The 27,498-nt window shown below is 36.5% G+C and overlaps 2 protein-coding genes and 1 pseudogene across 2 annotated transcripts; 2 read left to right on the forward strand and 1 right to left on the reverse strand.

The window, feature by feature from the left end:
- Nucleotides 1–62: 62 nt before the first annotated feature.
- On the reverse strand, nt 63–12,223 carry LOC110655400 (tryptamine 5-hydroxylase-like; annotated as a pseudogene).
- Nucleotides 12,224–13,465: 1,242 nt separating this feature from the next.
- On the forward strand, nt 13,466–14,543 carry LOC110655480 (myb-related protein 315). The gene is made up of 3 exons (XM_021811790.2): nt 13,466–13,631; nt 13,712–13,841; nt 13,919–14,543. The coding sequence occupies exons 1-3, from the start codon at nt 13,499–13,501 to the stop codon at nt 14,406–14,408; spliced, it is 753 nt and encodes a 250-aa protein (XP_021667482.2). The 5' UTR covers nt 13,466–13,498; the 3' UTR covers nt 14,409–14,543.
- Nucleotides 14,544–15,457: 914 nt separating this feature from the next.
- Nucleotides 15,458–16,661, forward strand: LOC110655479 (small heat shock protein, chloroplastic). Its single transcript, XM_021811789.2, has 2 exons — nt 15,458–15,912; nt 16,004–16,661. Exons 1-2 carry the CDS (start codon nt 15,666–15,668, stop codon nt 16,480–16,482), a joined length of 726 nt encoding a protein of 241 aa, XP_021667481.2. The 5' UTR covers nt 15,458–15,665; the 3' UTR covers nt 16,483–16,661.
- Nucleotides 16,662–27,498: the final 10,837 nt, after the last annotated feature.

Genomic DNA, 27,498 nt, shown 5'->3' on the forward strand with positions numbered 1-27,498 from the left:
TTCACACCAAACATGATTATTGTTAGACTTGCAATGATGAGAAAAATACAAGAAGAGAGTCTGAACTCCAAACTAAACATCATTTTCCCTGAAAAGAGTTTGCAGTATCGGCTAAAAATCATCTCCTTGGAACTGATAGTCTTTATTTGCTGTTGGTACAAGAACAAGTGCAGTTTTCTTCCTCGTGGCAAGCCCAAAAATCTCAGAGAGGTCCACATTGTCAGCTTCAACTCCATGAGGCAATGCCCAGTCGAAATAATACTGAAGTCGAGCAAGTGCAATCTCGATTGTTGATAATCCAAAGGTATAACCAGGGCAACCTCGCCTTCCTCCCCAAAGGGTAGGAACCTGAAATCTTGATCCTTGACATAAATGTCATTATCTAGAAACCTTTCGGGATTGTAGTTCAGAGGATTGTCTCATGATTTTGGATCCCTCCCAATAGCATAGGAGTTTATTATAACCCGAGTTTTAGCAGGTATTTGGTAATCATCGGGAACACATTTCTCCATTGATTCTTGAGGAACCAGCAGAGGGACTGGTGGATGTAATCGCATTGTTTCCTTTATCACAGCTTTCATATAATGCAGGTGTTGGAGATGACTCTCATCAACCATTCCTTTCCCAGATGCAATCTTCCGGACTACTTCTTATACTTTCTTCATGAATTTCGGATGCCTTGCTAGCTCTGTCAATGTCCATTCTATTGTTGCAGATGATGTATCAGTTCCAGCAACAAACATGTCCAGTTGCCATGTAAGTTGAAGAGGATTGGCTCTATGGTTCAAAGGAGGTGTTGTATGGTTTCAAGAGAAGGAAAACAAGTGTTCTACTGTGAAAATACACATGAATAATTAGAAATAATTTCGACAGCACTAGTAGACTTAGCCCGATGATAGAAGATACAGGAAAGGGACAAACAAGAGGACTTTGAAATTAGAAAAGACAAGAACTTGCATCACTCCCACGAACCAAGTGACCTAATATTGCAGAATAATTCAAATGTGGATCAAGATTATCATAATTAATGATCAAGACTTGATCATAACTTACCAGCACCAGAGCTTTGAGATTATCATCAGTAATGGGCACCTCTAAATCCTTTCGTTTCTGAACCCTAAGCAAAACATCCACAAAATTCATTTTCCCTTCTAATGTTCTTATTCCTCTTCAAGTGTTCCTCAATTATCTCATCACAGACTGCTCTTAGATCCTCCAAGCTCTTCATCAATCTCTTCTTGTACCTACTTACTGATTTGACCTCCTCCCACCTAAGAAAGAAATCACCTAAGCAAAACCCAGCAAACAAGGCCTATGTCTTTTGTTAATAGTATGCCCTAGAGTATATCATTAGTATTTATCTTGTACATATTTTATTAATAAAAGGTAATTTCACTTTTTCGTTTACATAATGTATTTATGTGTAATAAAAAATGTCCATTAATATTTTGTTAGAAATTTTATTCTTAAGTTGTTAAGAATACGAGTGACAGTATTTCTAGCACAAAGTATCATAAATTGGTTCACAATCGAGGATAATTCACACAGAACATGACTTATCTAGAAAGATTGTAATCATATTTGTTTCCAAGGTATTTATATGAGATATAAATAAGATGGAATGGTGAGTTTCATGCCATATAACAAACATAATAGGCACTTATACATGATAAGTTGGCCGAACCAGTAATGCATATGATAAGCACATGGAGTTTACTCTTGTCAATGCATTGTCAAATATCATATCAGTGCATATAATCTTTAGACCTGAGATAACACAGTTATCTTGTATATAGGTGGTTTGAGTTTGATACTGCTTTCATACTTGTACTGTGTATGGGTATATGGGCATGTGTTGGCTCCTACGAGTTATACATGGAGGTAAGTGTTGATCAAGATGGAATCTGTTACCCTAAGTAAATAGGGATAAAATTCTATGTTCATTTAATTGTTCTTGATGTTTCATGTTCTTAGTCAGGACAGACAGATTTAATTAGAAAAGAGTTTCTGATGAGAAAATATTTTTAATCAAGAATTGAAATTAAAAAAAAAAAACATAACATTCATAGCAAATAGGGTTTGACATAAACCATGACTCCAGCTGGAATTGAGATTTTATAACAGAGAGATTCTAGTGCATGGTAACATATGATTATAAGTTCATTTAAGGTATTCCTTGTTACTGATTGGGTGGCCATGGCATGCTATACTAGGTGTCAACCATGGTCTATGAGATGCCTAAAATGATTTAGAGAAATCATTTATGGTAAGAAAGAGTTCTGATGATATTAAGAGTTAATATCATATCTCATTGCCAATTAGTGATGAGCCTAGTAAGTCACATATATACACAAGATAATCACGAAGTTAAATGTGATTTAATTGATTAATTAAAGAGTTTAATTGATTAATTAAATATGTTTAGTTTGCAATAAGATTGCAAAGTTCCTAGCATGGTTTGAAACCAAATCTAAGTTATTGGATATATAGTATAAATTAAATTTATATTTAAAGTGTTTAAATATGAATTTAACTATGAGAAATTAATTAATAGAGATTAATTAATTAATTTATATTTGATATAAACTGATTAGAAGAGGAGAAATAATTATTTTGGGTTGAGAACTCAAAATTATAACACAAGGGTAATTTGATCACTTCACATGGTGACATGTGGCACCTTAAGATGGTGACACGTGGCACCTTAAGATGGTGACACATGGCATCATGGTTTTTCATTTGTCTTTCTATCATGCAAGATGATAAAAATCAAGATTAAATCTAGCTTTGACACTTGGCTTAATGTGATTAGGTCAATTAAAATTAAGATGCAATCAGGTGATGACATGTGGCAAGAGTTTTCAGTGATTACCTAAATATAAAAGGGAAAGAATGAAAGAATAAAAATACATTCTAATTTTTTTAAAGAGGTGTCGCCACCCAAAAGCTCTCCTCTCTTCTTGTTCATCTTCTCTCATCAATTCAAAGAGAATTGCCTAAATTCCTTTGAATTAAAATTGCTAGAAATTGTTTCTAGTGTCCTATACACATCTACAACCTCTCTAAAAGCAAATCCCTAATTTATAATTGGTTGGCAAGACTTGAGAAGCTGGTTTAGGGGTTGCCCATTGGTGATCTTGGTGTGGACAAGCTAGAGGGACAACTATTGGGGTCCTAGGTACTTCCCAAAGGCACCAATCACATCTACAGTGCATCAAAAGGTTAGTACACATATTCTTCTTTTAAACTAGGATTCAATTGAATTAATTTGTTATTTCAAAAATCTTAAATGGAAAACATAGATCCTAATACATGTTAAAAGTGTTTTAATATGCAATTGAATATTGAAATCAATTAGGCACATAATGGATATGGCATGATGCATGAAACCCTAGAAGAAAAATTTTAAATTCAATGTTCTAATCTAACAATTTATATGCTTCCGCTCCTTCAATTGGTATCAGAGCTACTATATTTGCCATTTAGATTGTTTAATATCTGATTTAATTATGTGATTTGATCAAAAGTTGATTGATTCATTGCTGGTTGCAAAGAAAAGTGTGGCAACATCATGTTTGTGCTCCATGGTGCGCATGGTTTTAGCACCACAATTGTGCGCAAGGTATATGGGTTTTGAATGTGCAATTGTTGTATGATCTAAGGCTCATCTCATGACTAATTAAAGTGTTTAATTAGGAGTTTTAATCACACAATTAAATTTTAATTCAAATCTGAAATTTTAAATTTGGTTAAATGAGATTCAAATTTGAATTTTTAAATTTGTTTTGAATGAGATTCAAATATGAATTTTTAAATTTGGTTGAATGAGATTCAAATCTGAATTTTTTAGTTGAATATGAGGTATTCAATTTAATTTTAGTATGTATGTTTTATTTAATTGTTAAATGGTAATATGCATGATGGATGATCATGGACAATAAAAAACCAATGTGATTGGATTTATTTCTTTTATTTTTCTTTGGGTTATAAATTAATTAATTTATTTTGGTGGCATGTATTATAAAGGTTGTAATATTCAAATCTGAATTTTTTAGTTGAATATGAGATATTCAATTTAATTTTAGTATGTATGTTTTATTTAATTGTTAAATGGTAATATGCCTGATGGATGATCATGGACAATAAAAAATCAATGTGATTGGATTTATTTCTTTTATTTTTCTTTGGGTTGTAAATTAATTAATTTATTTTGGTGGCATGTATTATAAAGGTTGTAATATTTTTGGATTATAATTTCATTTATTTGAGGACTTTAAAGTCCATATTCTTGTAAATTCGCCTTGATATGCCAAAGATTACTGTGTAATTGGATTGCAAGAAGATCAAGGAGGTAAGTTAGAAATGGTATAATTAAAATAATTATATCATGTCCTCCATTGAGGCAATTATTTTAAGAAATTTTAAATACTTGCATATGATGCAATTAATTTAAGAGATTTTCTTAAGAATAATTGTTAAGTATGAGATGTTGTAAATATGTAAATGGTTTGGTGGCCAATAATGGATGTGCCTGAGGATATTAAAATTATTTGCATGTTTACTGGCTCAATGGGATCAACTTAACTAATGCAAGATAAGTCAATAATGGATGTGTCTGAGATTTTGAGCATTAGGGGCTAGGTAAAGGATTGAATCACACATGAGATGTGATGTGCAAGGAGTTGCTCACTTATAGTTTATTGTAATTCCAATAATGGATGTGCCTGAGGATGATCAATAAGACTATAAGAATTCAATCACCCACTAAAAATTTATCCAACTAGGATTTTCGTTTCCTACTTTGTAAGTTTAGGATTTGCTAAGTTAGTGGAATGACCAATTTGATTAAAAAATCATAATTATTTTGTTTAATTACATAATACATTTATTAATTAATCTAGTTATTTTCTGCAGTTATTCTTTTTATAATAATGAGCACACAACAACCATTACCATCCAATATCCTTGTGAGCATACTTAATCACAATAGGTTGACAGGACTTAATCTTCTTGATTGGCTAAGAAATTTGAAACTTGTCCTGAACCTTGAGCATATAGGATATGTTCTAGACTCAAAGGTTCCTGGTCCCTTACCTCCAGAGGCCACTGAAGAGGAACAAGAAGCTTTGGATAAGTGGAAGGAGCATGATATAAGAGCTAAGTGTTACATGCTTGCTTCTATAAGTAATGAGCTACATAAGCAACATGAAAATATGCAATATGCAAGTGAGATCCTCCTTCACCTGCAAGAGTTGTATGATGAGCACAGCAAGAATGCTAGATATGAGATATCTAAATAGCTATTCCTCATGAGGATGTTTGAGGGACAGAATGTTGGGGATCATGTCCACAAGATGATTCGGCTTATTGAGTAGCTGGAACATCTTGACTTTAACATGGATTTTCAACTGCAGATGAATTTGATCCTTTAGTCCCTACCTGAGTCATTGGGGAATTTTGTGACAAATTTCTATATGACTAAGCAGGAATACACCTTGGCTGGTTTAATTAACATGTTGGTTATTGCACAAAAAAATATGCCAGGCAATAAAGGAAAAGAGGTAGCCTTGATTGCATCTTCTTTTGCTGGAAAGTCCAATAAGAAGAAGGGCAATAAGAAAAAGAAACCTCAAATTCGTAGTCCTTCCAAGAAGATAGCTAAACAGAAAGGGAATACCAAAGTTAATGGAGGCAAAGGAAAGTGTTCCCATTGCCAGAAGGATGGGCACTGGAAAAGGAACTGCCCAGAGTATCTTGCTTCTGTGAAGGACAAGAAGGATACACCTTCAGAAGGTATGTCTATATCTTGTTATTTAGATGCTGATGATGCTCATAGTTCATCTACAACTTGGGTTTTAGATACTGGTGTCAGTTCTCATATTTTTTATGATATGCAGGAATTAGCAAACAGTAGCAGCTTGCGTTCTTGAGATGTTAGACTCCGGATTGGTGATGGCTCAACTGTTGAAGATTTAGCCATAGGATCTAAATCTTTTTACATGTGTGGACATATTTTGTATTTGAATAAAATTTCGTATGTGCCTGATGCTTTTAAGAACATCATTTCTATATCTAGTTTGACTAGAAATGGTTATGAATTTCAGTTCACATATGATGTTTACAATATTTATTTTAAAAATAAATATGTTGGCTCTGGTTATATGCATGATGGTCTTTATTATTTGGATAATAATGATAAACACAAAATGAATTCAAGTAATCTAAAAGAATGCAATGCCATGGTGAAAATCAACTCAAGTTCAAAATATATTTGGCACTTAAGATTAGGTCATGTTGCAGAAGATAGGATTGCAAAATTAACGAAAATGGAGATTTTATCCTCATTGGGTTTTGAACCTACTCCAACTTGTGAATCCTGTCTTCAAGGCAAAATGACTAGATCACCTTTTGGTGGATAAGGACTAAAAGCTAAAAATATTTTGGAGCTAATACATAGTGATGTATATGGTCCATTTAAAGAAATGGCTAGAGGTGGTTTTCATTACTTTATTAACTTTACTGATGATAAATCAAGGTTTGGGTATTTGTATTTGATAAAATACAAACATGAATCCTTTTGAAAAGTTTAAAAAATTTAAATCTGAAGTAAAAAATCGAACAGGAAAAAGTATTAAAGCTCTTCGATCAGATCATGGAGGTAAATACTTGAGTACTGAATTTGATGAATACTTGAAAGAGCATGGCATTGTTTTCCAGCTGACTTCTTCAAGAACGCCACAGCTGAATGGTGTATCTGAAAGGAGAAATCGTACCATATTAGATATGGTACGTAGCATGATGAGCTATACTGATATGCCAATCTCTTTTTGGAGATTTGCATTAGAATCAGCTTTGCATATTCTGAATAGGATTTCATCAAAATCAGTATCTTCTACATCTTATGAGATAAGGCATGAAAGAAAACCAAGTCTTAAGCATGTTAAGATTTGGAGCTGTCCAGCTTATATCAAAAAGCTGAACACTGATAAATTGGAAAACAGATCAGAAAAAGGTCGATTTGTTGGATATCCAAAAGAGAGTTTTGGTATTATTTTTATTTGCCTACATCATAAAAGGTTGTGGTAAGTAGAGATGCCATATTTCTTGAACAACAGTTTATTCAAGAAGGAGGCAAAGGAAGGCAAATAGAATTAGAATTGGAGAATTCTAACCAACCAACAGATCAAATGGATATAGATCCATCTAGTCAACTTACACCTATTGATGAAACATCTACAGTAATTCCTCGCAGATTAACCAGGATATCTCACCCATCAGTGAGATATGATTTTCTTCATGAAGAAGAATAAGAGTTGTTTACTCATGAAAAAGTAGATAATGGAGATGATCCACTTACCTATAAAGAAGCTATATCAGATATAGACTCTTCAAAATGGATTGATGCTATGAAATCCGAAATTGATTCCATGTATAAGAATCAAGTTTAGGATCTTGTTGACTCACCTGAAGGTATTGTACCTATAGGGAATAAATGAGTTTTCAAGAAGAAAATTGATTCTGATGGAAAGGTAGAGACCTATAAAGCAAGGCTAGTAGCGAAAGGGTTTTACCAAAGGCAAGGAATCGACTATGAGGAGATTTTCTCGCCTGTTGCCATGCTTAAATCAATTAGAATTCTATTAGCAATAGCTGCATACTATGATTATAAGATTTGACAGATGGATGTCAAAGCAACTTTTCTCAATGGATACATTGAAGAAAACATTTTCATGGAACAACTTAGGGGCTTTTGAATCCCAAGATGGTTCCAAGGTATGCAAACTAAAGCGATCCATTTATGAGTTGAAACAAGCTTCAAGGAGTTGGAATATCCGTTTACTGAAGCCATTAAGTCATTTGGTTTTATCAAAATGAGGATGAGCCATGTGTATATAAGAAGGTTAGTGATAGTGCTATCACTTTCTTTGTCTTATATGTGGATGACATTTTGTTGATGGGTAATGACATAGGTATGTTAACAGCTGTAAAGGTATGGTTGTCAAATACATTCTCCATGAAAGACTTAAGAGAGGCAACCTATATTCTTGGGATTCGCATCTATAGAGATAGAGCAAAAAGAATAATTAGTTTATCCCAAAGTCTATACTTGGAAAAGGTGTTAAAGAGGTTTAACATGCTTGATTCCAAGAGAGAATTGTTATCAATGAGACATGGTATCCACCTTTTTAAAGATATGTCTCCAAAGACACTTGAAGAAAGAGATAAAATGGCTAAGATTCCATATGCTTCGGCTATTGGAAGTTTGATGTATGCAATGATGTGTACTAGGTTGGATATCGCACATGCTATTAGTTTGACTAGTAGGTTTCAATCCAATCCAGGTTTGGAATACTGGATAGTTGTCAAGAATATCCTTAAGTACTTGAGAAGAACTAAGAATTTATTCTTGATTTATGGAGGTAGTGACTTGAAATTGGATGGCTATACTGATTCTAATTTCCAATCAGATATTGATGATAGAAAGTCTACCTCTGGGTATGTGTTCATTTGTAATGGAGGTACAGTCAGTTGGAAGAGTTCAAACAGAGTACGACTACAAATTCTACTACAGAGGCTGAGTACATTGCTGCATTAGATGCTGCAAAAGAGGCTGTTTGGATAAAAAAACTCTAGTCTCACCAAAAATTCAAACACATAGAAAGACACTACCACATTATCAGAGAGATAGTTGGGCAAGGCGATGTAGCCATGCAGAAAATAGCATCAGCTGAAAATTCAGCTGATCCATTCACGAAGCCTATGTCACAAGCTCAGTTAGACCGACATCTTCAGAAGATGGGTCTAAGATATTGTAATGAATGGCTCTAGTGCTAGTGGGAGATTGTTAGTAGTATGCCCTAGAGCATATCATTTAGTATGTATCTTGTACATATTTTATTAATAAAATACAATTTCACTTTTCCATTTACATAATGTATTTATGTGTAATAGAAAATGTCCATTGATATTTTGTTAGAAATTCTATTCTTAAGTTGTTAAGAATATGAGTGACAGTATTTCTAGCACAAAGTATCATAAATTGGTTCACAATCGATGATACTTCACACAGGACATACTTATCCAGAAAGATTGTAATCATGTTTGTTTTCAAGGTATTTATATAAGATATAAATAAGATGGAATGGTGAGTCTCATATCATATAACAAACATGATAAGCACTTATACATGATAAGTAGGTCGAACCAGTGACGCATATAACAAGCACATGGAGTTTACTCTTATCAATGCATTGTCATATATCATATCAGTGTATATAATCTTTAGACCTGAGATAACACAGTTATCTTGTATATAGGTGGTTTGAGTTTTATACTGCTTTTATACTTGTACTGTGTATGGGTATATGGGCATGTGTTGTCTCCTACTAGTTATATATGGAGGTAGGTGTTGATCAAGATGAAATCTGTTACCCTAAGCAAATAGGGATAAAATCCTATGTTCATTTAATTGTTCTTGATGTTTTAAGTTCCTGGCCAGGACAGACATATTTAATCAGAAAAGAGTTTCTAATGAGAAAATCTTTTTAATCAAGAATTGGAATTAAAAGAGAACATAACATTCATAGTAAATGGGGTTTAACATAAACCATGACTTTAGCTGGAATTGGGGTTTTGTAACAGAGAGATTCTAGTGCATAGTAACATATGATTATAGGTTCATTTAAGGTATTCCTTGTTACTGATTGGGTGGCCATGGTATGCTATGCTAGGTGTCAACCATGATCTATTAGATGCCTAAAATGATTTAGAGAAATCATTTATGGTAAGAAAGAGTTCTGATGATATTAAGAGTTAATATCATATCTCATTGCCAATTCGTGATGAGCCTAGTAAGTCACACACATACACAAGATAATCACCAAGTTAAATGTGATTTAATTGATTAATTATAGAGTTTAATTAATTAATTAAATAGGTTTGGTTTGCAATAAAATTGCAAAATCCTTAGCATGGCTTGAAACCAAATCTAGATTATTGGATATATATTATAAGTTAAATTTATATTTAAAGTGTTTAAATATGAATTTAATTATATAAATTAATTAATAGAAATTAATTAATTAATTTATATTTGATATAAATTGATTAGAAGAAGAGAAATAATTATTTTGGGTTGAGAACTCAAAATTACAACACAAGGGTAATTTGGTCATTTCACAGGGCATCATGAGATGGTGACACATGACATCATGGTCTGTCATTTGTCTTCCTATCATGCAAGATAATCAAAGTCAAGATTAAATTTAGCTTTGACACTTGGCTTAATGTGATTAGGTCAATTAAAATTAAGATGTAATCAGGTGATGACATGTGACAAGGGTTTTAAGTGATGACCTAATTATAAAAGAGAAAGAATGAAAGAATAAAAATACATTCTGATTTTTCTAAAGAGGTGCCGCTGCCCAAAAGCTCTCCTCTCTTCTTGTTCATCTTCTCTCATCAATTCAAAGAGAATTGCCCAGATTCTTTTGAATTAAAATTGCTAGAAATTGTTTCTAGTGTCCTATACACATCTATAATCTCTCTAAATGTTAATTCTTAATTTATAATTGGTTGACAAGGCTTGAAAAGCTAATTTAGGAGCTGCCCATTGGTGATCTTGGTGTGGACAAGCTAGAGGGACAACTATTGGGGTCCTAGGTGCTTCCCAAAGGTATCAATCACATCTATAGTACATCAAAAGATTAGTGCACATATTCTTTTTTCAAACTAGGGTTCAATTGAATTAATTTGTTAATTCAAAAATCTTAAATGGCAAACTTAAATCCTAATACATATTAAAAGTGTTTTAATATGCAATTGAATATTGAAATCAATTAGGCACATAATGGATGTGGCATGATGCATGAAATCCTAGAAGAAAAATTTTGAATTCAATGTTCTAATCTAACAATTTACATGCTTTCGCTCCTTCATCTCTATCAAAACAAGGCCTGTGTCTCTATCAAAACATTCACTAAATTGTGCTTTTGCTGGATAAATTTTGACAACTGTCCCTAAACTTATCTAGTTATAATATTGTAGTTCTTCAACTTAAAAATGTAACATAAAACCCCATCAACTTTCAAATTATACACAGTAAAATTCTCCTAATCTCCAATTATCAATTTTTCAGTTAGACGCTGACCTGGACAATTCTAGCATGGAGCTTAATCAATATTTTTCTTTTCTCTCTCAAAGCATTCATAAATTGAATAATTTTTCTCTCTATAGACAGAATAATCTTTTATGCATAAAGAAAATAATTTTACACTTTGCATAAGAGAGTATAGAGAAAATTTGACTAAACGCCATGTGAGAGCCATTCACATTAATTTTTTAAAGTTTATGGAGTTTTATGTTACATTTTAAAGTTAAAAAACTGTATTGTTATAACTATATAAGTTCAGAAACAGTTATTAAAATTTATCCTACTTTTGACCTTCCCCCTTTCCTCCCTCCATGAACCTCTTCCCAAACGCCACCCTACATAGTTGGTCGTTTGCTAAAGTGAAGACTAGCTTGCTCATATCAACTTCCTTCCCGGACTGAGCTAAAACAGCAGCGAACAAGCGGTTTACCTCCTCCTCTCGAACGAGTTGATACGACTGGACCCGTTTCAAGCTGAGTGACTGGGTGATGCAGATCTTTTTGGCTTAGCGCCAGCATGCACCTTAAGGGGAGAAAGTGACGTCGAAGCAGCCGAATGAGAGATACCAAGCGGAGAGGAGTTGGGGACGGTTGGCGAAGACGTGATCGTGGGTTTTGAGAACGAGTTGAGTGAGGTGAGCTGAGTTGATGACAAGGGTGGGGACTTGACCAAGTTGGAGATAAATTAAACGGCCAAGCTTGTTGCAGAAACAGGTGAAGGTGTGGTGGGGCATGTCAGTGAGGAGGTGGAGGTGCCCAATTATGGGTAGGCGTGGCAGTGACAGTGGGTTGGCGAGAGAGTTGGAGATAATTTTCCATGCAAAATAGATGTCAGTGAATAGTAAGAGCAAAGGAGAAGAGAGAGAAGGTCTGAGGGGGGAGAGGGGAGGGGGGAGGGGGAATATGAATGTATTATTATATTAAATTAATTAAAACACTTTATATTATTTATATTTAAATAAATATAAAAAAATAAAAAATTAAATTACATACTTATTATTTTAATTAAAATAATTTTGTTATCTTAATTTATAAATAATATAATTAATTAAATATACCTAAAAATGTCCATATTTTTTGAAAGATCATTTATTATTTTAGCCTGATGGATTAAATGATTGCTTTGCTAGGATCATTTATTGCTATTTGGATTTTTTTTTTTCACATGCGAAATGTTTGATTTGGCTTTTTAACCTAAAATATTTTTTTAATTTATTAATTAATTTTAAAATAAATAATTAATTATTTAATAAATATTTGATTAAAAAATATTTAAAAATAATTTATTTTATCAAATCAATCAACAGTATATTTTTTTAATTTTTTAATTAATTTTAAAATAAATAATTAATTATTTAATTAAATATTTGATTAAAAATATTTAAAAATAATTTATTTTATCAAAACAATCAACAGTATTTAGATATGGCCTAGTTGAATTTAAAATTGAAATTGAATTGGAATTGAATCAGTAAAAATTGAAATTAAAACCCATTAATGATTTCTTGGAACGAATTTGTGGTAGCATAGGAACCATACCGATTTATAATTATTATTTTTATTAATAATATATTATTTGTAATTATTATTTTATTAATAATAAATCATAAATAAAAAATGATTAAAAATGTAATTTTATTGATAATTAATAATATAAAATATATATATTATATTCTTTTAAGTTAATTTGGTGATAATTGATAAGCAGCGGAATATTTTAAGTTCCAATTAGATTTAATTTGATCCACTGATTAAAGGACAAAAAAAAAAAGATTATATATACATAGATAATTCAAGAATTTTTTTTTTTTTAGCAGCAGCAAAGGAAACACAAAATCCCAATTGCGGGAAACATGATGGGTGAAAAAGGATACTGCATAGAAAATTAAAAGAGTGGAAGACATGCTCTCAAGTAGGCAAAAAGTAAAGAGTTGCCTTGCCTCCCATAAACAAAGCTGCCCAAAATGAAAAGCAGGCCATGGAATCTTGCCATTTCTTAATCTGCTTTCTTTATCAGAATTTCAACAGGTGAAGGCTTTAGTGTCCCAATAGAAAGTTGTCAACAAAGATGATGACAATGACTCACGTCTTTTTTCTCCATTTATTTCAGTAGTGATCCTTGAAGAAACTTAATTACTGTTATTCTAATCATTCAAATGTAGTTGTTAAGATTGATGATTTATGCTTGCTAAGCATTGGTTTTATTCTTTTATCTTGCTTATGAACTGGCATGGAATCTTCGCTTGACTTTGTGCTTTCTTTTTTTATGATCACAAGCAGCACGCTTTTATCATTTTCTTGTGGAGTAGTCTTATGTTCTCGTAGAAAAATAATTAAGTTTTCTGCAATGGGAAGACAACCTTGCTGCGAGAAGGTTGGATTGAAGGTAGGTCCATGGACTATTGAAGAAGATCAAAAGCTCATGAATTTCATCCTCAACAATGGGATTCAATGCTGGCGACTTGTCCCAAAACTTGCAGGTGTGTATATATATATATATATATATATATAATCTAGCTCTTAGCATTTGATTGTTTATGTCTATTTCTTGTTTGTGTAGGCTTGTTAAGGTGTGGAAAGAGTTGCAGATTAAGATGGATGAATTATCTGAGGCCTGATCTCAAGAGGGGAGCCTTGACAGAAGCAGAAGAAGATCAAATAATCGAACTTCATTCTCTTTTGGGTAACAGGTAGTTCTCTGAAAATGATTCATGAGAGAAATATATATTCCATGTTCTCTTAAACACTTTATATTATCATTCTGCAGGTGGTCCAAGATTGCTGCACATTTCCCAGGTCGTACAGATAATGAGATAAAAAACCAATGGAATACCAGAATCAAGAAGAAACTAAAGCTCCTTGGTATAGATCCCCATACCCACAAGCCTGTTGAGAAAGGGAAGGATTTTGATACGGAAGAAGGTAGGCTGCAGCCTGCAGAACCATCCAAGGAAGAGCTGAAATTGCATGATAACTCAGGTTCCATTGGTAATCTACGGATAGAAAATGATCCGGTAGTTCATCGTTGCTCTTCAGGGCAGGATTCAAATTTAGTAGTCCAAAAAAACTTGGATGCTGCAGGATCTGTTTTAACCCCACGCACCGATCAATTTGAATCATTTTCTTCAAGAATTGATGAATCAATCCTGCAGGAAAATTCTCACCAGCAATGGATTGATAATGTGGAGGACTATTTGCTGTCATGGGATGGGTTTAGCAATCTGGAAGAGATATTTCCTTTGGACAGCCACCAATAATATTGTGGATTGTCCATCTTTCTGCCTGTTTATCAATGGAAATGTTATATGTATTTCCAATGCTTACTGATGATTAATTAGAGGCATGTAAAGTCTCAAATTTAGAAAAATGATGGACACACATTGTAATAGGATTTACGTTTTCCTCTTCTTCCTCTTGTTCTAATGAAAATGAAGTGCGTCTGTATGATAATATTTCCAATAGGAGCGTACGAATGGTCGGTTTGGTTCAGAACCAAACCGAACCGAAAAAATTAAAAATTGAAAATAAAAATTTTTAAAAATCGAATAAAATTGATTAATAAGAGAAAATCAAACTAAATCGATAAATATCGGTTCGGTTCGATTTTAAATCCATCAAACTGAATTTTATAAAATTTCATATTTTCAACATTAAATCTAAATAACAAAAACATAAAAACAAAAAAAATGGAAATCAAAACTCAAAAATCTTAGGATTTGGTTCGGTTTAATTTTTTTTATTTTTTGTGAAAATAATCGAACCGAACCGATTAATCAAAATTATTAAAAATAATAAATCGAACCAATTAAATTTTAAAATCAAATCTATTAAATCGAATTAATTCGATTCGATTAAATTTTTCAATTTAAACCAAATTCTACTCTCCCCTATTTTCCAAGAAGAATGTTTAGAAAATTTTACTTTCTTTTATGGTAGGAAATTAGGCAAAAAAAGTCAAAGAATTTTTAATGGTAACTAAGAAAAGGCCAATTAAATTAACGTTTTCAATGTCAAATTCTCCCTTAAGAGAGTAATTTCAGTCGCCAAGAAAACGCTAATTAGTGTTTTCTCCTGTATTGAACGATTTAAATTTTAATAAATAATTTTTTCCCCATTATTTTAATAATTAACCCTCAAATCTTCCCATTTTAGATTTATTAATTATATAGGATGAAGATCACGGCCAGACCTTGGAAGCCCACATCAAACTGAATTGAACCGACAGGTGCACGCCTCTCTCTACCGCATGCTAAAAATATTCAATATAGCCAGCTACTACCAGGCAGGCCCTGGTCCAATATGTGGCCTAAATGGGTCAACATCAGAAAGGGAGCAAGCAAGAGGGATTTCTGGAGATTTCCAGAACACCACGGTCTCTTGCCCCTGCTATTCCTACCCGTCACTAAATGCTCTCTCCAGAAATGTCCACGCTTCTCTTTAAATATTGCTAATTCATCTACCATTCCACCGATTCTCTCGAAACATCTTTCTCTGATTACAAGAACATATCAAACATGTCTCAAGATCTGTTAAAATTTAGCTTTTCTCTTCCTTTATCTTCAAGAAGCACATATAGAGGATCAAGAAACTTCTGCTTCTCGAAAACAAATGGGGCCGGCTTTAATTCCCTCCACAAGAACAACAATAGCACCAAAGTCATGGCAGCGGATAACAGAGACAATCTTGACCACCTGCAGAGGGCCAGCAAACATCATCAACAGACGCAACCCAAGAAAAGAGTGGTTCCTGTTGCACCAGTAGGTAATTTATCATTTCTCCCTCAATTATCCAAATTTAGCTATACATAAAAAAATTTAACTTGCTGATCGTGTCTGTTTGCCTTGATTTGCAGGTTTGTGGGACAGATTCCCAACAGCCAGAACAGTGCAGCAGATGATGGAAACGATGGAGAGAATGATGGAGGACCCATTTACCTACTCCAGCGGGTGGCCATCACCACCATCTAATAATGGAAGTGGGTACGGCAGAGGAAGGACACCATGGGAAATAAAAGAGGGAGAAAGCGAGTACAAGATGAGGTTTGACATGCCTGGAATGACCAAGGAGGATGTGAAGGTGTTTGTTGAGGAGAATATGTTGGTTGTGAAAGCAGAGAAGGTGCCGAAGAAGAAAGTAAATGGTGGAGAGACTGGGGAAGAAGAAGAAGAAGAGTGGTCTGCCAAGAGCTATGGAAGGTATAGCAGTAGAATTGCATTGCCTGAGAACATTGAGTTTAAGAATATCAAAGCTGAGGTTAAGGATGGAGTCTTGTACATAAACATCCCTAAAGCTAGTCCCACTGGCAGGATTCTTGATATCGATGTTAAGTGATGAGTTTAGTTTATATATGCAAATAGCTTTTTGGTTTACTGTAAAAATTTCCTTGGTTTTTGTTGGTTTAACATTGAAGAAATGTCTTGGATGTAAACAGAACAGTTGTCTAATCATATGCTCATTGAGTGGATTAGCAATCGTTCAATTTGTAAAAAAATATTTAATTCGACTTTTTAGGGCCTTTGTCCTGAGGTAACAGACAGCTGTATTTATCGTTCAGCGTCTCCTTTGCTTTAGTGGGTAGACGAAACCCTCCTTATCCTCTATCATAGAAGTGGTGTGTTCGGGAAGATAATGAGTAGGGTAGTGTTTAATTAATTTATTCAAATTTAAAATTGTTTTAAATTTGAGTAAAATTTATTTTTAATTATTTATATTTATTATTAATTTAATTATTATTATTTAAAAAATATTTAAATTAATTTAATTATTATTATTATTATTATTATTATTCTCCTTTCCTCGCCGGTGATTAGGAGGGCATAGCGTGAGTGAGATGCTTATCGATTGGAAAATTGTTACCCTCAAGGTAGAAACGATGCAGGTTGTTTCTTTTAGATTCCGCAGCCTCTTACTCTCTGTCTTCATGCCCTTTGCCCATCCATGAATCAATGTTGCAATTAGTTTTGAATTCTTGTTTGCCTTTGTTTATCATTGAGGACATTTGTTTAGTCTTTCTAATTGGTTTCGATCTATAGAGCTCTATTTTTCTCTTGGTACTCCATTAAGTTTCCCAGTAATGGCTTGATGGAGCTATGGCGGCGACTCATGATGAGTGGATCATGCAAGACTTTCATGTAATGAATATAATTACTTGATTTCTTTCAAGGTAATACAAGAAAAACAATTAAGTCTTTTTCTGCATTTTGAAGGAAAATCAATAGTTATTATTTTCATTTATTATCATCAATTTTTATATTAATAATATTTTGATTTAAAATAAAAATAAATCCAACCAATTAATGTTAATCCATTCAAATTTAGTTTTGATTAATCCAAATCTAATTATTTTGAGTCTATTTCAATTCAATTTTAATTTCAAATAACACCATGGCCACCTCTAAACAAACTATTCATAGTATGCCCCCAAATTAGTTTTATTTGATCCACAAACAAAAATAATAATTTTCCCTTAAATAACTTATAAAAATATATTTTACAAATAAATTTTAACAACCGTTCATTAATTTATATAGTTGTAAGACTACAGTCCTTCAACTTTAAAATTTAATATAAAACTTTCTAAACTTTTAAATTTTATACAGTAAAATCCCTCTGACTTTCAATTATTAATTTTTCAGTTAGAAACTAATGTGAATAGCTTTTACATGTGTTTTGTCAATATTTATCTCTCATCTCTTATACAAAGTGTAAAATTATTCTTTCTACACGTAAAAAAATTAATCTATCTAGAAAAAAGAAAATGATTCAATTTACATATGGCTTGAGAGAGAAAAGAGAAATATCAACTAAACTCTATGTTGGAACTATCCAGGTTAGCGTTTTACTGAAAAATCAGCAATTAGATGTTAGAGAGATTTTATTGTGCAAAATATAAAAGTTGATGAGGTTTTATATTATATTTTTAAGTTAAGAGACTGTAATGTTACAACTAGATAAGTTCATATATGTTGTTAAAATTTATCATATATTTTACACCACAAAATCATAATTCAAATTAACTTTTCAAACTTTTTCTTCCTATAATTTTTTTAATCTTACATCATATTAACATTTTCTTTAATATATTCTACTAATTATTAATTAGTTACAAGAATTAATTTTCATAAATCCATTAAATTATATAAATCACAAATAAAAACTCGCAGGATTAAAGTAAACAAATTAAATAAAAGTTAATATACAAATTATTCATTTAAATAATAAAATTAATTTACTATGCTAAATTTCTCTTATTTGTCATACTTTAATTAATTATGTATAAATTTTAAGATAAATATTTAATTTAACAATTATTAAATTTACTCTTATATATATTATCCCTTGCAACATTAAACATTACTTTGATTAATATAACATTCATTATATATATTTATCAATATTTTATTTATTTCATTACTTATTATTATTAATGTAATTATTATAAACTCAAAATAGCTGTAACACCCCAAAATTTTAAATTTTATAAGCATTTTTGGTATTTTAATTTTATTTAAATTTTAGGAATTTTTTTGAGATTTTTCGGATTTTAAAAATCGGGTTCGATTTTCCGAAAATATAAACTTTAATGATTTTTAAAAATTTATTTAAAGACCACGTGGCAAAACTAAAAATATATTTGGAGTCTACGTATTTTTCTGAGTTTTCTGGAATTTTTTCGAAATTTTTGGACCTCATTTTCGGTCCCGAGGCAGAGTAAAAAAATTCAAAATTTTGTATTTCGAATCGAACCGGCCGAATCGAACCGGACCGGATCGGACCGATCGAATCGGACCGGTCTTCTTCTCTTTTTCTCCTCTCTCCCGCGCGCGACGACCCTCTCCCCTTCTCTCTCTCTTTTCTCTCTCCTCCCTCCTCCCCTTGCTGCGCCGCCGCCTCCCCTGCGTCCCCACCTAGCCGGCGCCCCACCTCGGCCCTTCCCCACGGCCGGCCGCCGCCTGGAACGCCGGAAAACGGCCTTGGAAAGGACGCGCAGCGCGCGCGCGACTGTTGGACTTCCCGGCCAAAATTCGGCCGATCCGGCCACCAATTGGACCGGGTCTTGTGTCTAAAATCATCTACTCGGCGAGAGCTTTCCATAGATACCAAGAACGCCGAAATCCATCAAGCGGTTTGTCCAATTTTTGCTCGGGAAGATTTTAGCCCATTTCGACTTTTGGGCTAGATTTCTCGAAAACCGTGAATCCCACGAGAAAACCGAGGCTACCAGCACACTCCACTCTTCGAGAGCTTTGCGGCGACATAAATTTCAAATTTTTCCGACATCGTTTTTCGGTGGGTCCCACGGAACTTCGCAGTGTTTTTCCGAGCATTTAATGAGCTTAGAAAATTCTGAAAAATTTATGTACTAACCCCCGTGTTATGGGCTTCGTGTAGGTATCCTCGATTCGCGGAAATTCGATAGTTGACCTGGTCTGCGAAATTCCGGAGAGACAGACTCGTTACCGGAAAAGTCTCCGAATTAGACCGAGGTTTTGGCTAGCCCCCCATTTTCAGACGTCCCGAGCGCGTTCCCGAAGTCGGAATTGGCAAAGGTAAACCCGAACCTTGCTTTTTCGTAATTTTCTAGTGCTTAAATAGGATTAAAAATCCATAAAATATTCGTGGTAGCTTAGAAAATTATGATTCTTTTTGCAATAGCTTAATAATATTGCTAAGGACCGCAGGGCAAAGTTTTATAATTTTTAGAGCTTGTTTGGGCAGTTTTTGCAAAAATGATCAATAATAAGGACTAAATTGAAATTTTGCGTATTGTGATGGATGACTGATTTGATGGGCCCAGGAGGGGCTGTGTGATGTGATTGAGTTGTGGATATATGGATTGTGAGTATAGAAGTGTATTTTGAGCCCTTTTGCAGGTTGGGTAGGTCCTAGGTATAGGGGAGACTCTGCCGGATTTTCGGCACGACTTAGGACGTATTGGTCTTTTTCTTTGTTTGTATTGAGTCAAATTTATTAAATGATTGTAATAAAAATTGTCAGGTGAGCCGGGACAGCCTTCTTCCTCCGCCCAGCCGCCTCAGTGACCACCGTCAAGTCTGTGAGTAGAATATTAATTTTAATTGTAATTTCGATATTATTATATGTTCAAGCATGCCCATGCATCACTTATATGCATATATTTATGTAGTTAAACTCTAGGCACGATTTATGTTGCATTCATAACTGTTGATGTGCCATGGATGTTGTTGTGGTAATTTGGAGCAGTGTGCGTGCGTTGGCGTGCGTGTGATGTGGTGTGGACTATGGATAGGACGGGGTAGTCACGGCTTGAGTAATTCACTGGGACCCGATCCTTCGAGGGGTAGTCACGGCTTGAGTAATTATTTGGGACCCTCGATTTGGTTATTAAGTGGAAGTCCGAGCTTGAGTAATTACGGCATCGGGTTGGATTTAAGAGAGTCAGATAGGGATCGGCTCCCATATGTTATGATTGATACTACAGGTGTGTGAGTGCTCCAAATTACCTTTTGATGCTATGATGTGAATTTATTGCGATGTTGCACTTCATTCCACAAAGTTGCAGTAGTTTTAGATACTTATAGAGATTATTGTTAAAATTGATAATTTACTCTCTGAGTCGAACGATCAAACCTGTTCAAAAATTATTACAGACCACACGAGGATATTTTTTGAGGTTAACCTGCTTTCTCCCTCGCAGGTCAATTATTACTGTTTGTATAAACTTGTTAAATCTTAGAATTTCCGCATGTGTTAGAAATGTTTATTTGATTTGGGTCTGTAAACTAAATTATTATTTTGGGACCTGTAAACTTAATATGCTATGCATGTTTGATGGATTGGATGAGGGAGCTGAGCTCCCATTTATTATTATGTTGATGAGTATGTGGAGGGTGAGCTGAGCTCCCCAATTGACTATATATTGTGTTTATAGGTCGGGTGAGTGGAAAACTCCACGTTGGTAAGTCCATTTTATGGCCGGACTCTGTCCGTTTGTTTTCTTGAAATTGGGCCCAAATGGGCCTTAGAGTTGGGTTAATGAACAGTTAGGCTTACTACGGGCCTCGGGGGCTTTAGGCTGGCCCAGGTCCTAGTGCCGGTCCGGCCCATAGGTTGGGTCGTGACAAATGTGGTATCAGAGCTTAGGCTCCAGATTCTTAGGGAAAAATTGTCTAAGTGTTGGGAATAGTCTAATAGGAGTCACATGCGGAAAAATAGGGTCGACATTCGTTTTGCATTGTCGTCCTTGCTTCTAGTTTCTGCTTCATATATTGTGTGTAAATATGAGTCTATAGAGCTGTGTAATGAGCAGTTTTGAATTTTTGTGGGCTAATGCTGCTGAATTTCAGGAAAATGCGTAGAAGCAGGAGAGTTGCCACTGCACCAGAGCCAGATGTGCCTGACGAGGTGTCAGCACAGGATGAGGCACCTGCCCCGAGGAGGCGGGGTAGGAGGCCTAGAGCTGCTCAAGTAGAAGAGCAGCTACCACCAGTACAGGATCAGTCTTTTATGGCACAGGGTCCCATGGACCCCATGGCAGCTACTCTAGCTGGTCTGCAAAGAACCATCGATATGATGGCGCAATATATGGTACACCCTCCACAGCAGCAGCAGTCCACCGCACCAAGAGGGGAACCTTACAAACAGATCATAAATTTTAAGAAGTTGGTGCCTGGTACTTATGATGTGTCAGACGATGCATACCGGTTTTTGGATTCCTGCGAGCGGCGAGCAGTCTGATTGGTGATAGAAAGGCGATAGAGTGTATGCAGCATGTCATGGGGCCTATGCCTAGACAATGGATGAATGACTACGTGTTACCCCGGATGGAGGGTTTATCATGGGCTCAGTTTGTGGAACTGTTCATCAATCGGTTTGTGCCAGAAAGTTTCAGAGATCAGAAACAGTGGGCCTTTGAGGCCCTAAGACAGAATGGCAGGTCTGTAGATGAATATGCTATAGAATTTCTGGAATTGAGCAGATATGCCCCTACAGCAGTAGCTACAGAAACTATGAAGGTGAAGAGGTTCCTAAAGGGGCTTGACAGGAGGTATGCAAACCTGGCCATGATGTCTGGTCAGTCTTTTGATGTGGTGGTTGATCGAGCCAGACAGATTGAGATTAGCTATGCTGTGGATGACAGCGGAAGAGCAAAAAAAAACAGAGCAGAGGGTTCTTCAGGTGTTCCCCAAATGGGTACTCCGGATAGTGGTGGCCAGAGTAATTACAGAGGAAAGGGTAGGAGCAAGAGAAGTGGTTTTAGACACAGACCACGAGGATTCAGACTGAGTGCGGATCCAAGCGGTGGTCACGATTCGAGTACAACAGATTACGGTGCAGTTCAGGATCCTCCTTGGCACCTTGTGCACAGTGTGGAAGAGGACATTCAGGACCTTGTTTGATGGGATCAGGAGTATGCTTCAGGTGTGGCCAATCAGGTCACTTTGCTAGGGAATGCCCCATGTTCAGCGAGCCACAGATGGGGTCACAGGGTTCTGTTGCGAATGTTCCTCGACAATTGTATCCGGGTGCTTCCAACATGGCGGCGATCGATTCGATGGCCAACAGGCCGAGGACAAGGGGCGTGGATTTGGAGGCGGTCGAGGTAGAAGTCGATGTCGAGTTACGCCACTCGGGGTAGGGTCAAGCTCGAGTTTTCACCCACGACCCACCGGGATGCTCAAGCTTCAAATGCGGTTGTGGCGGTATTCTTACAGTGCATTCTTATGAGGCTCGTGTTTTGATAGATCCGGGTGCTACGCACTCATTTGTCTCCCCTGTGTTTGCCATGAGGTTGGGTAGAAACCCTACAACTTTAGAGTGCCCTTTATCAGTAGCTACCCCACTTAGTGACAACATAGATGTAGATATGGTTTTTCCGGGTAGCCCAGTGGTAGTGGATGGAAAGATCCTCCCAGCAGACTTGGTTCCTCTACCAGTAATGGATTTTGATGTAATCCTGGGGATGGATTGGTTGTCAACTCACTATGCCACTTTAGACTGCAGGAACAAAAAGGTGTATTTCCACATACCTGGTGTGGAAGAGTTTAGCTTTGATGGTGACAAGAGCGTGGCTCCATATAATTTGGTGTCAGCAATTAGTGCTAGAAAAATGTTGAGGCGTGGATGCCAAGGGTATTTGGCATTGGTGAGAGATACATCTGTAGAAGGTGTCAGCATGGGAAATGTTCCTGTTGTCAGAGAATTCATGGATGTCTTCCCTGAGGAGCTTCCAGGGTTGCCACCAAGAAGGGAAATAGAGTTTTGCATTGATATTGTACCGGGTACAAATCCCATATCCATGCCACCTTACAGGATGGCACCAGCAGAATTGAAAGAGCTGAAGGAGCAACTACAGGAGCTTTTGGACAAGGGTTTCATACGTCCGAGTACTTCACCTTGGGGCGCTCCTGTTTTATTTGTGAGAAAGAAGGATGGGTCATTGAGGTTGTGTATTGACTACAAACAGCTGAACAAGGTGACTGTGAAGAACAAGTATCCACTTCCTCGGATCGATGATTTGTTTGATCAGCTCCAAGGAGCTAGATTCTTTTCCAAGATAGACCTGCGATCAGGCTACCATCAGTTGAGAATCAGGAATGAGGACGTGTCCAAAATGGCTTTCAGGACAAGATATGGTCATTATGAGTTCTTGGTGATGTCTTTTGGACTCACTAATGCACCAGCAGCCTTCATGGACTTGATGAACAGGGTGTTCAAGCCATTTTTGGACCGTTTTGTCATCGTATTCATAGATGACATTCTGGTATACTCTCGGACCGAGGAAGAACACGTGTGGCACTTGAGGATGGTGTTGCAGACGTTGAGGGAGCACCAGCTATATGCCAAATTTTCGAAATGTGAATTTTGGCTAGAGAGCATCTCATTCTTGGGACACGTGGTTTCTAGTGACGGCATTCAAGTGGATCCCAAGAAAATTGAAGCCGTAACTGATTGGCTTAGGCCTACAACAGTCACTGAGGTGCGAAGTTTTCTGGTTTAGTAGCTACTCTGAGCGTTTTGTACAAGATTTCTCGGGATAGCGGCTCCTAACTAAGTTGACCAGGAAGAATGTTCCATTCATTTGGACAGATGACTGTGAGGTGAGTTTCCAGAAGCTCAAGGAGTGTCTAACCACTGCCCCTGTGTTGATACTACCTGTGAGTGGTGAAGGATACACCGTGTATTGTGACGCCTCCAGAGTTGGCCTAGGGTGTGTTTTGATGCAGAATGGAAAGGTAGTGGCTTATGCTTCAAGGCAGCTGAAGAGGCATGAGCAGAACTACCCCACCCATGATTTGGAAATGGCGGCTGTAGTCTTTACACTAAAAATCTGGAGACACTACCTGTATGGTGAAGTGTGCGAGATATACACCGACCATAAGAGTTTGAAATACATCTTCCAACAGAGGGACTTGAACTTGAGACAGAGGAGATGGATGGAGCTTCTGAAAGACTATGATTGCACCATCCAGTACCACCTGGAAAAGGCAATGTTTGTGGCAGATGCCTTGAGCAGAAAATCTTCTGGCAGTTTGGCGCACATTTGATGAGAAGAGACCATTGATTCGGGAGGTACATGAGTTGATGGATCAAGGTTTAATCCTAGATCTTTCGGATGAGGGGTATTGTTAGCTCACTTTTCGGTGAGGCCGGACTTGAGGGACAGAGTTAGAGTTTCCCGGCCACAGAGACCAACAAGCGATGAAGATTATAGAAAGAGTCTGACAAGGTGAAGGTGGTGAGTTTGGATTTGCCAATGATGGCGCCCTAGTGCAAGGTTCTAGGATATGTGTGCCCGATGTGGACAACCTCAGGAATGAAATCATGCGAGAGGCACACTACACACTGTACAGTGTCCACCCAGGTTCCACCAAAATGTACCATGATGTGAAAGATAGCTACTGGTGGAATGGCATGAAGAGAGACATAGCAGACTTTGTGTCCAAGTGCTTGACTTGTCAGAAGGTGAAGTTTGAACACCAGAGACCATCAGGGAAGCTGCAAGAGCTCCCTATCCCAGAATGGAAGTGGGAAATGATCACTATGGATTTTGTGACTGGGTTGCCTCGTACCACGCGAGGATATGATTCGATATGGGTAATTGTAGACTACTTGACCAAATCAGCTCACTTCTTGCCTGTGAAGACTACATATTCTGTGGCACAGTACGCCCGGCTCTATATTCGAGAAATAGTCAGATTGCATGGAGTTAAACTTCCATAATATCGATAGGGCCCCGATTCACTTCTCGGTTTTGGAGAAAGTTGCAGGAGGCACTTGGCACACGATTGAACTTGATCTGACCTTCCACCCTCAGACAGACAGACAGTCCGAAAGGACAATCCAAACACTGGAAGACATGCTTCGCATGAGTGTCTTGGATTTTGGAGGTCAATGGGATGAGCAGCTAGCTTTGGTGGAATTTGCCTACAACAACAGTTGCCACTCCAGCATAGGGATGGCACCCTATGAGGCATTATATGGAAGAAAGTGTAGGTCTCCTCTGTGTTGGACAGAAATGGGGGAAGCGAAGGTGCATGATATAGACCTAGTGCAGTACACTTCAGAGGTAGTTTCTTTAATCAGGGAATGATCAAACAACCTTGATGAAGCGTAAGAGTTATGCAGACCCCAGACGAAGGGATGTGGAGTTTGCAGTGGGCGACTATGTATTTCTGAAGGTTTCTCCAATGAAGGGAGTCATGAGATTTGAAAAGAAGGGCAAGTTGGCACCTCGGTATATTGGACCTTTTGAGGTTACGGATAGAGTTGGAGCAGTTGCCTACCGGTTGGAGCTACCACCCAACCTTTCTCACGTTCATCCCGTGTTTCACATCTTCATGCTCAGGAAATACATTCCCGATCCTTCTCATGTACTGCAGCCGAATGTGATAGAGCTAAAAGAGAACTTGACATTTGAGGAGCAGCATGTAGCCATAGTGGACTACCAAGTGAGACAGCTGAGATCAAAGCAGATCCCTATGGTTAAGGTTTTGTGGAGGAGTCAGTCAGTGGAAGAGTGCACCTGGGAGTCAGAGCGGGACATGCGTAGCAAGTACCCTTACTTGTTCAATGTATAATCATGTGCTTTATTCTGCCTTGTGTAAAATTCGAGGACGAATTTTCTGTAAGGGGGGAAGAATGTAACACCCCAAAATTTTAAATTTTATGAGCATTTTTGGTATTTTAATTTTATTTAAATTTTAGGAATTTTTTTGAGATTTTTTGGATTTTAAAAATCGGGTTCGATTTTCCGAAAATATAAACTTTAATGATTTTTAAAAATTTATTTAAAGACCACGTGGCAAAACTAAAAATATATTTGGAGTCTACGTATTTTTCTGAGTTTTCTGGAATTTTTTCGGAATTTTTGGACCTCGTTTTCGGTCCCGAGGCAGAGTAAAAAAATTCAAAATTTTGTATTTCGAATAGAACCAATCGAATCGAACCGGACCGGATCGGACCGGTCTTCTTCTCTTTTTCTCCTCCCTCCCGCGCGCGATGACCCTCTCCCCTTCTCTCTCTCTTTTCTCTCTCCTCCCTCCTCCCCTTGCCGCGCCGCCGCCTCCCCTGCGTCCCCACCTCGCTGGCGCCCCACCTCGGCCCTTCCCCACGGCCGCCTAAACGCCGGAAGCGGCCTTGGAGCAGACGCTTGCGCGCATCGTTGGACTTCCCGGCCAAAATTCGGCCAATCCGGCCACCAATTGGACCGGGTCTTGTGTCTAAAATCATCTACTCGGCGAGAGCTTTCCATAGATACCAAGAACGCCAAAATCCATCGAAGCGGTTTGTCCGATTTTTGCTCGGGAAGATTTTAGCCCATTTCGACTTTTGGGCTAGATTTCTCGAAAACCGTGAATCCCACGAGAAAACCGAGGCTACCAGCACGCTCCACTCTTCGAGAGCTTTGCGGCAACATAAATTTCAAATTTTTCCGACACCATTTTTCAGTGGGTCCCACGGAACTTCGCAGTGTTTTTCCGAGCATTTAATGAGCTTAGAAAATTCTGAAAAATTTATGTACTAACCCCCGTGTTATGGGCTTCGTGTAGGTATCCTCGATTCGCGGAAATTCGACAGTTGACCGGGTCTGTGAAATTTCGGCCAGACAGACTCGTTACCGAAAAAGTCTCCGAATTGGACCGAGGTTTTGGCTAGCCCCCCATTTTCAGACATCCCGAGTGCGTTCCCGAAGTCGGAATTGGCAAAGGTAAACCCGAACCTTGCTTTTTCGTAATTTTCTAGTGCTTAAATAGGATTAAAAATCCATAAAATATTCGTGGTAGCTTAGAAAATTATGATTCTTTTTGCAATAGCTTAATAATATTGCTAAGGACCGCGGGGCAAAGTTTTATAATTTTTAGAGCT

Source organism: Hevea brasiliensis, chromosome 7 (assembly GCF_030052815.1).
Source record: "Hevea brasiliensis isolate MT/VB/25A 57/8 chromosome 7, ASM3005281v1, whole genome shotgun sequence".
NCBI lineage: Eukaryota > Viridiplantae > Streptophyta > Magnoliopsida > Malpighiales > Euphorbiaceae > Hevea > Hevea brasiliensis.

Excerpts from the sequence above, each read along its gene's own strand:
- LOC110655480 (XM_021811790.2), top strand. The coding sequence starts at position 13,499 with ATGGGAAGACAACCTTGCTGCGAGAAGGTTGGATTGAAGGTAGGTCCA. Across the intron at positions 13,632-13,711 it reads ACTTGTCCCAAAACTTGCAG|GCTTGTTAAGGTGTGGAAAG; the intron begins GTGTGTATATAT and ends TTGTTTGTGTAG. Across the intron at positions 13,842-13,918 it reads CATTCTCTTTTGGGTAACAG|GTGGTCCAAGATTGCTGCAC; the intron begins GTAGTTCTCTGA and ends ATCATTCTGCAG.
- LOC110655479 (XM_021811789.2), top strand. The coding sequence starts at position 15,666 with ATGTCTCAAGATCTGTTAAAATTTAGCTTTTCTCTTCCTTTATCTTCA. Across the intron at positions 15,913-16,003 it reads GGTTCCTGTTGCACCAGTAG|GTTTGTGGGACAGATTCCCA; the intron begins GTAATTTATCAT and ends CTTGATTTGCAG.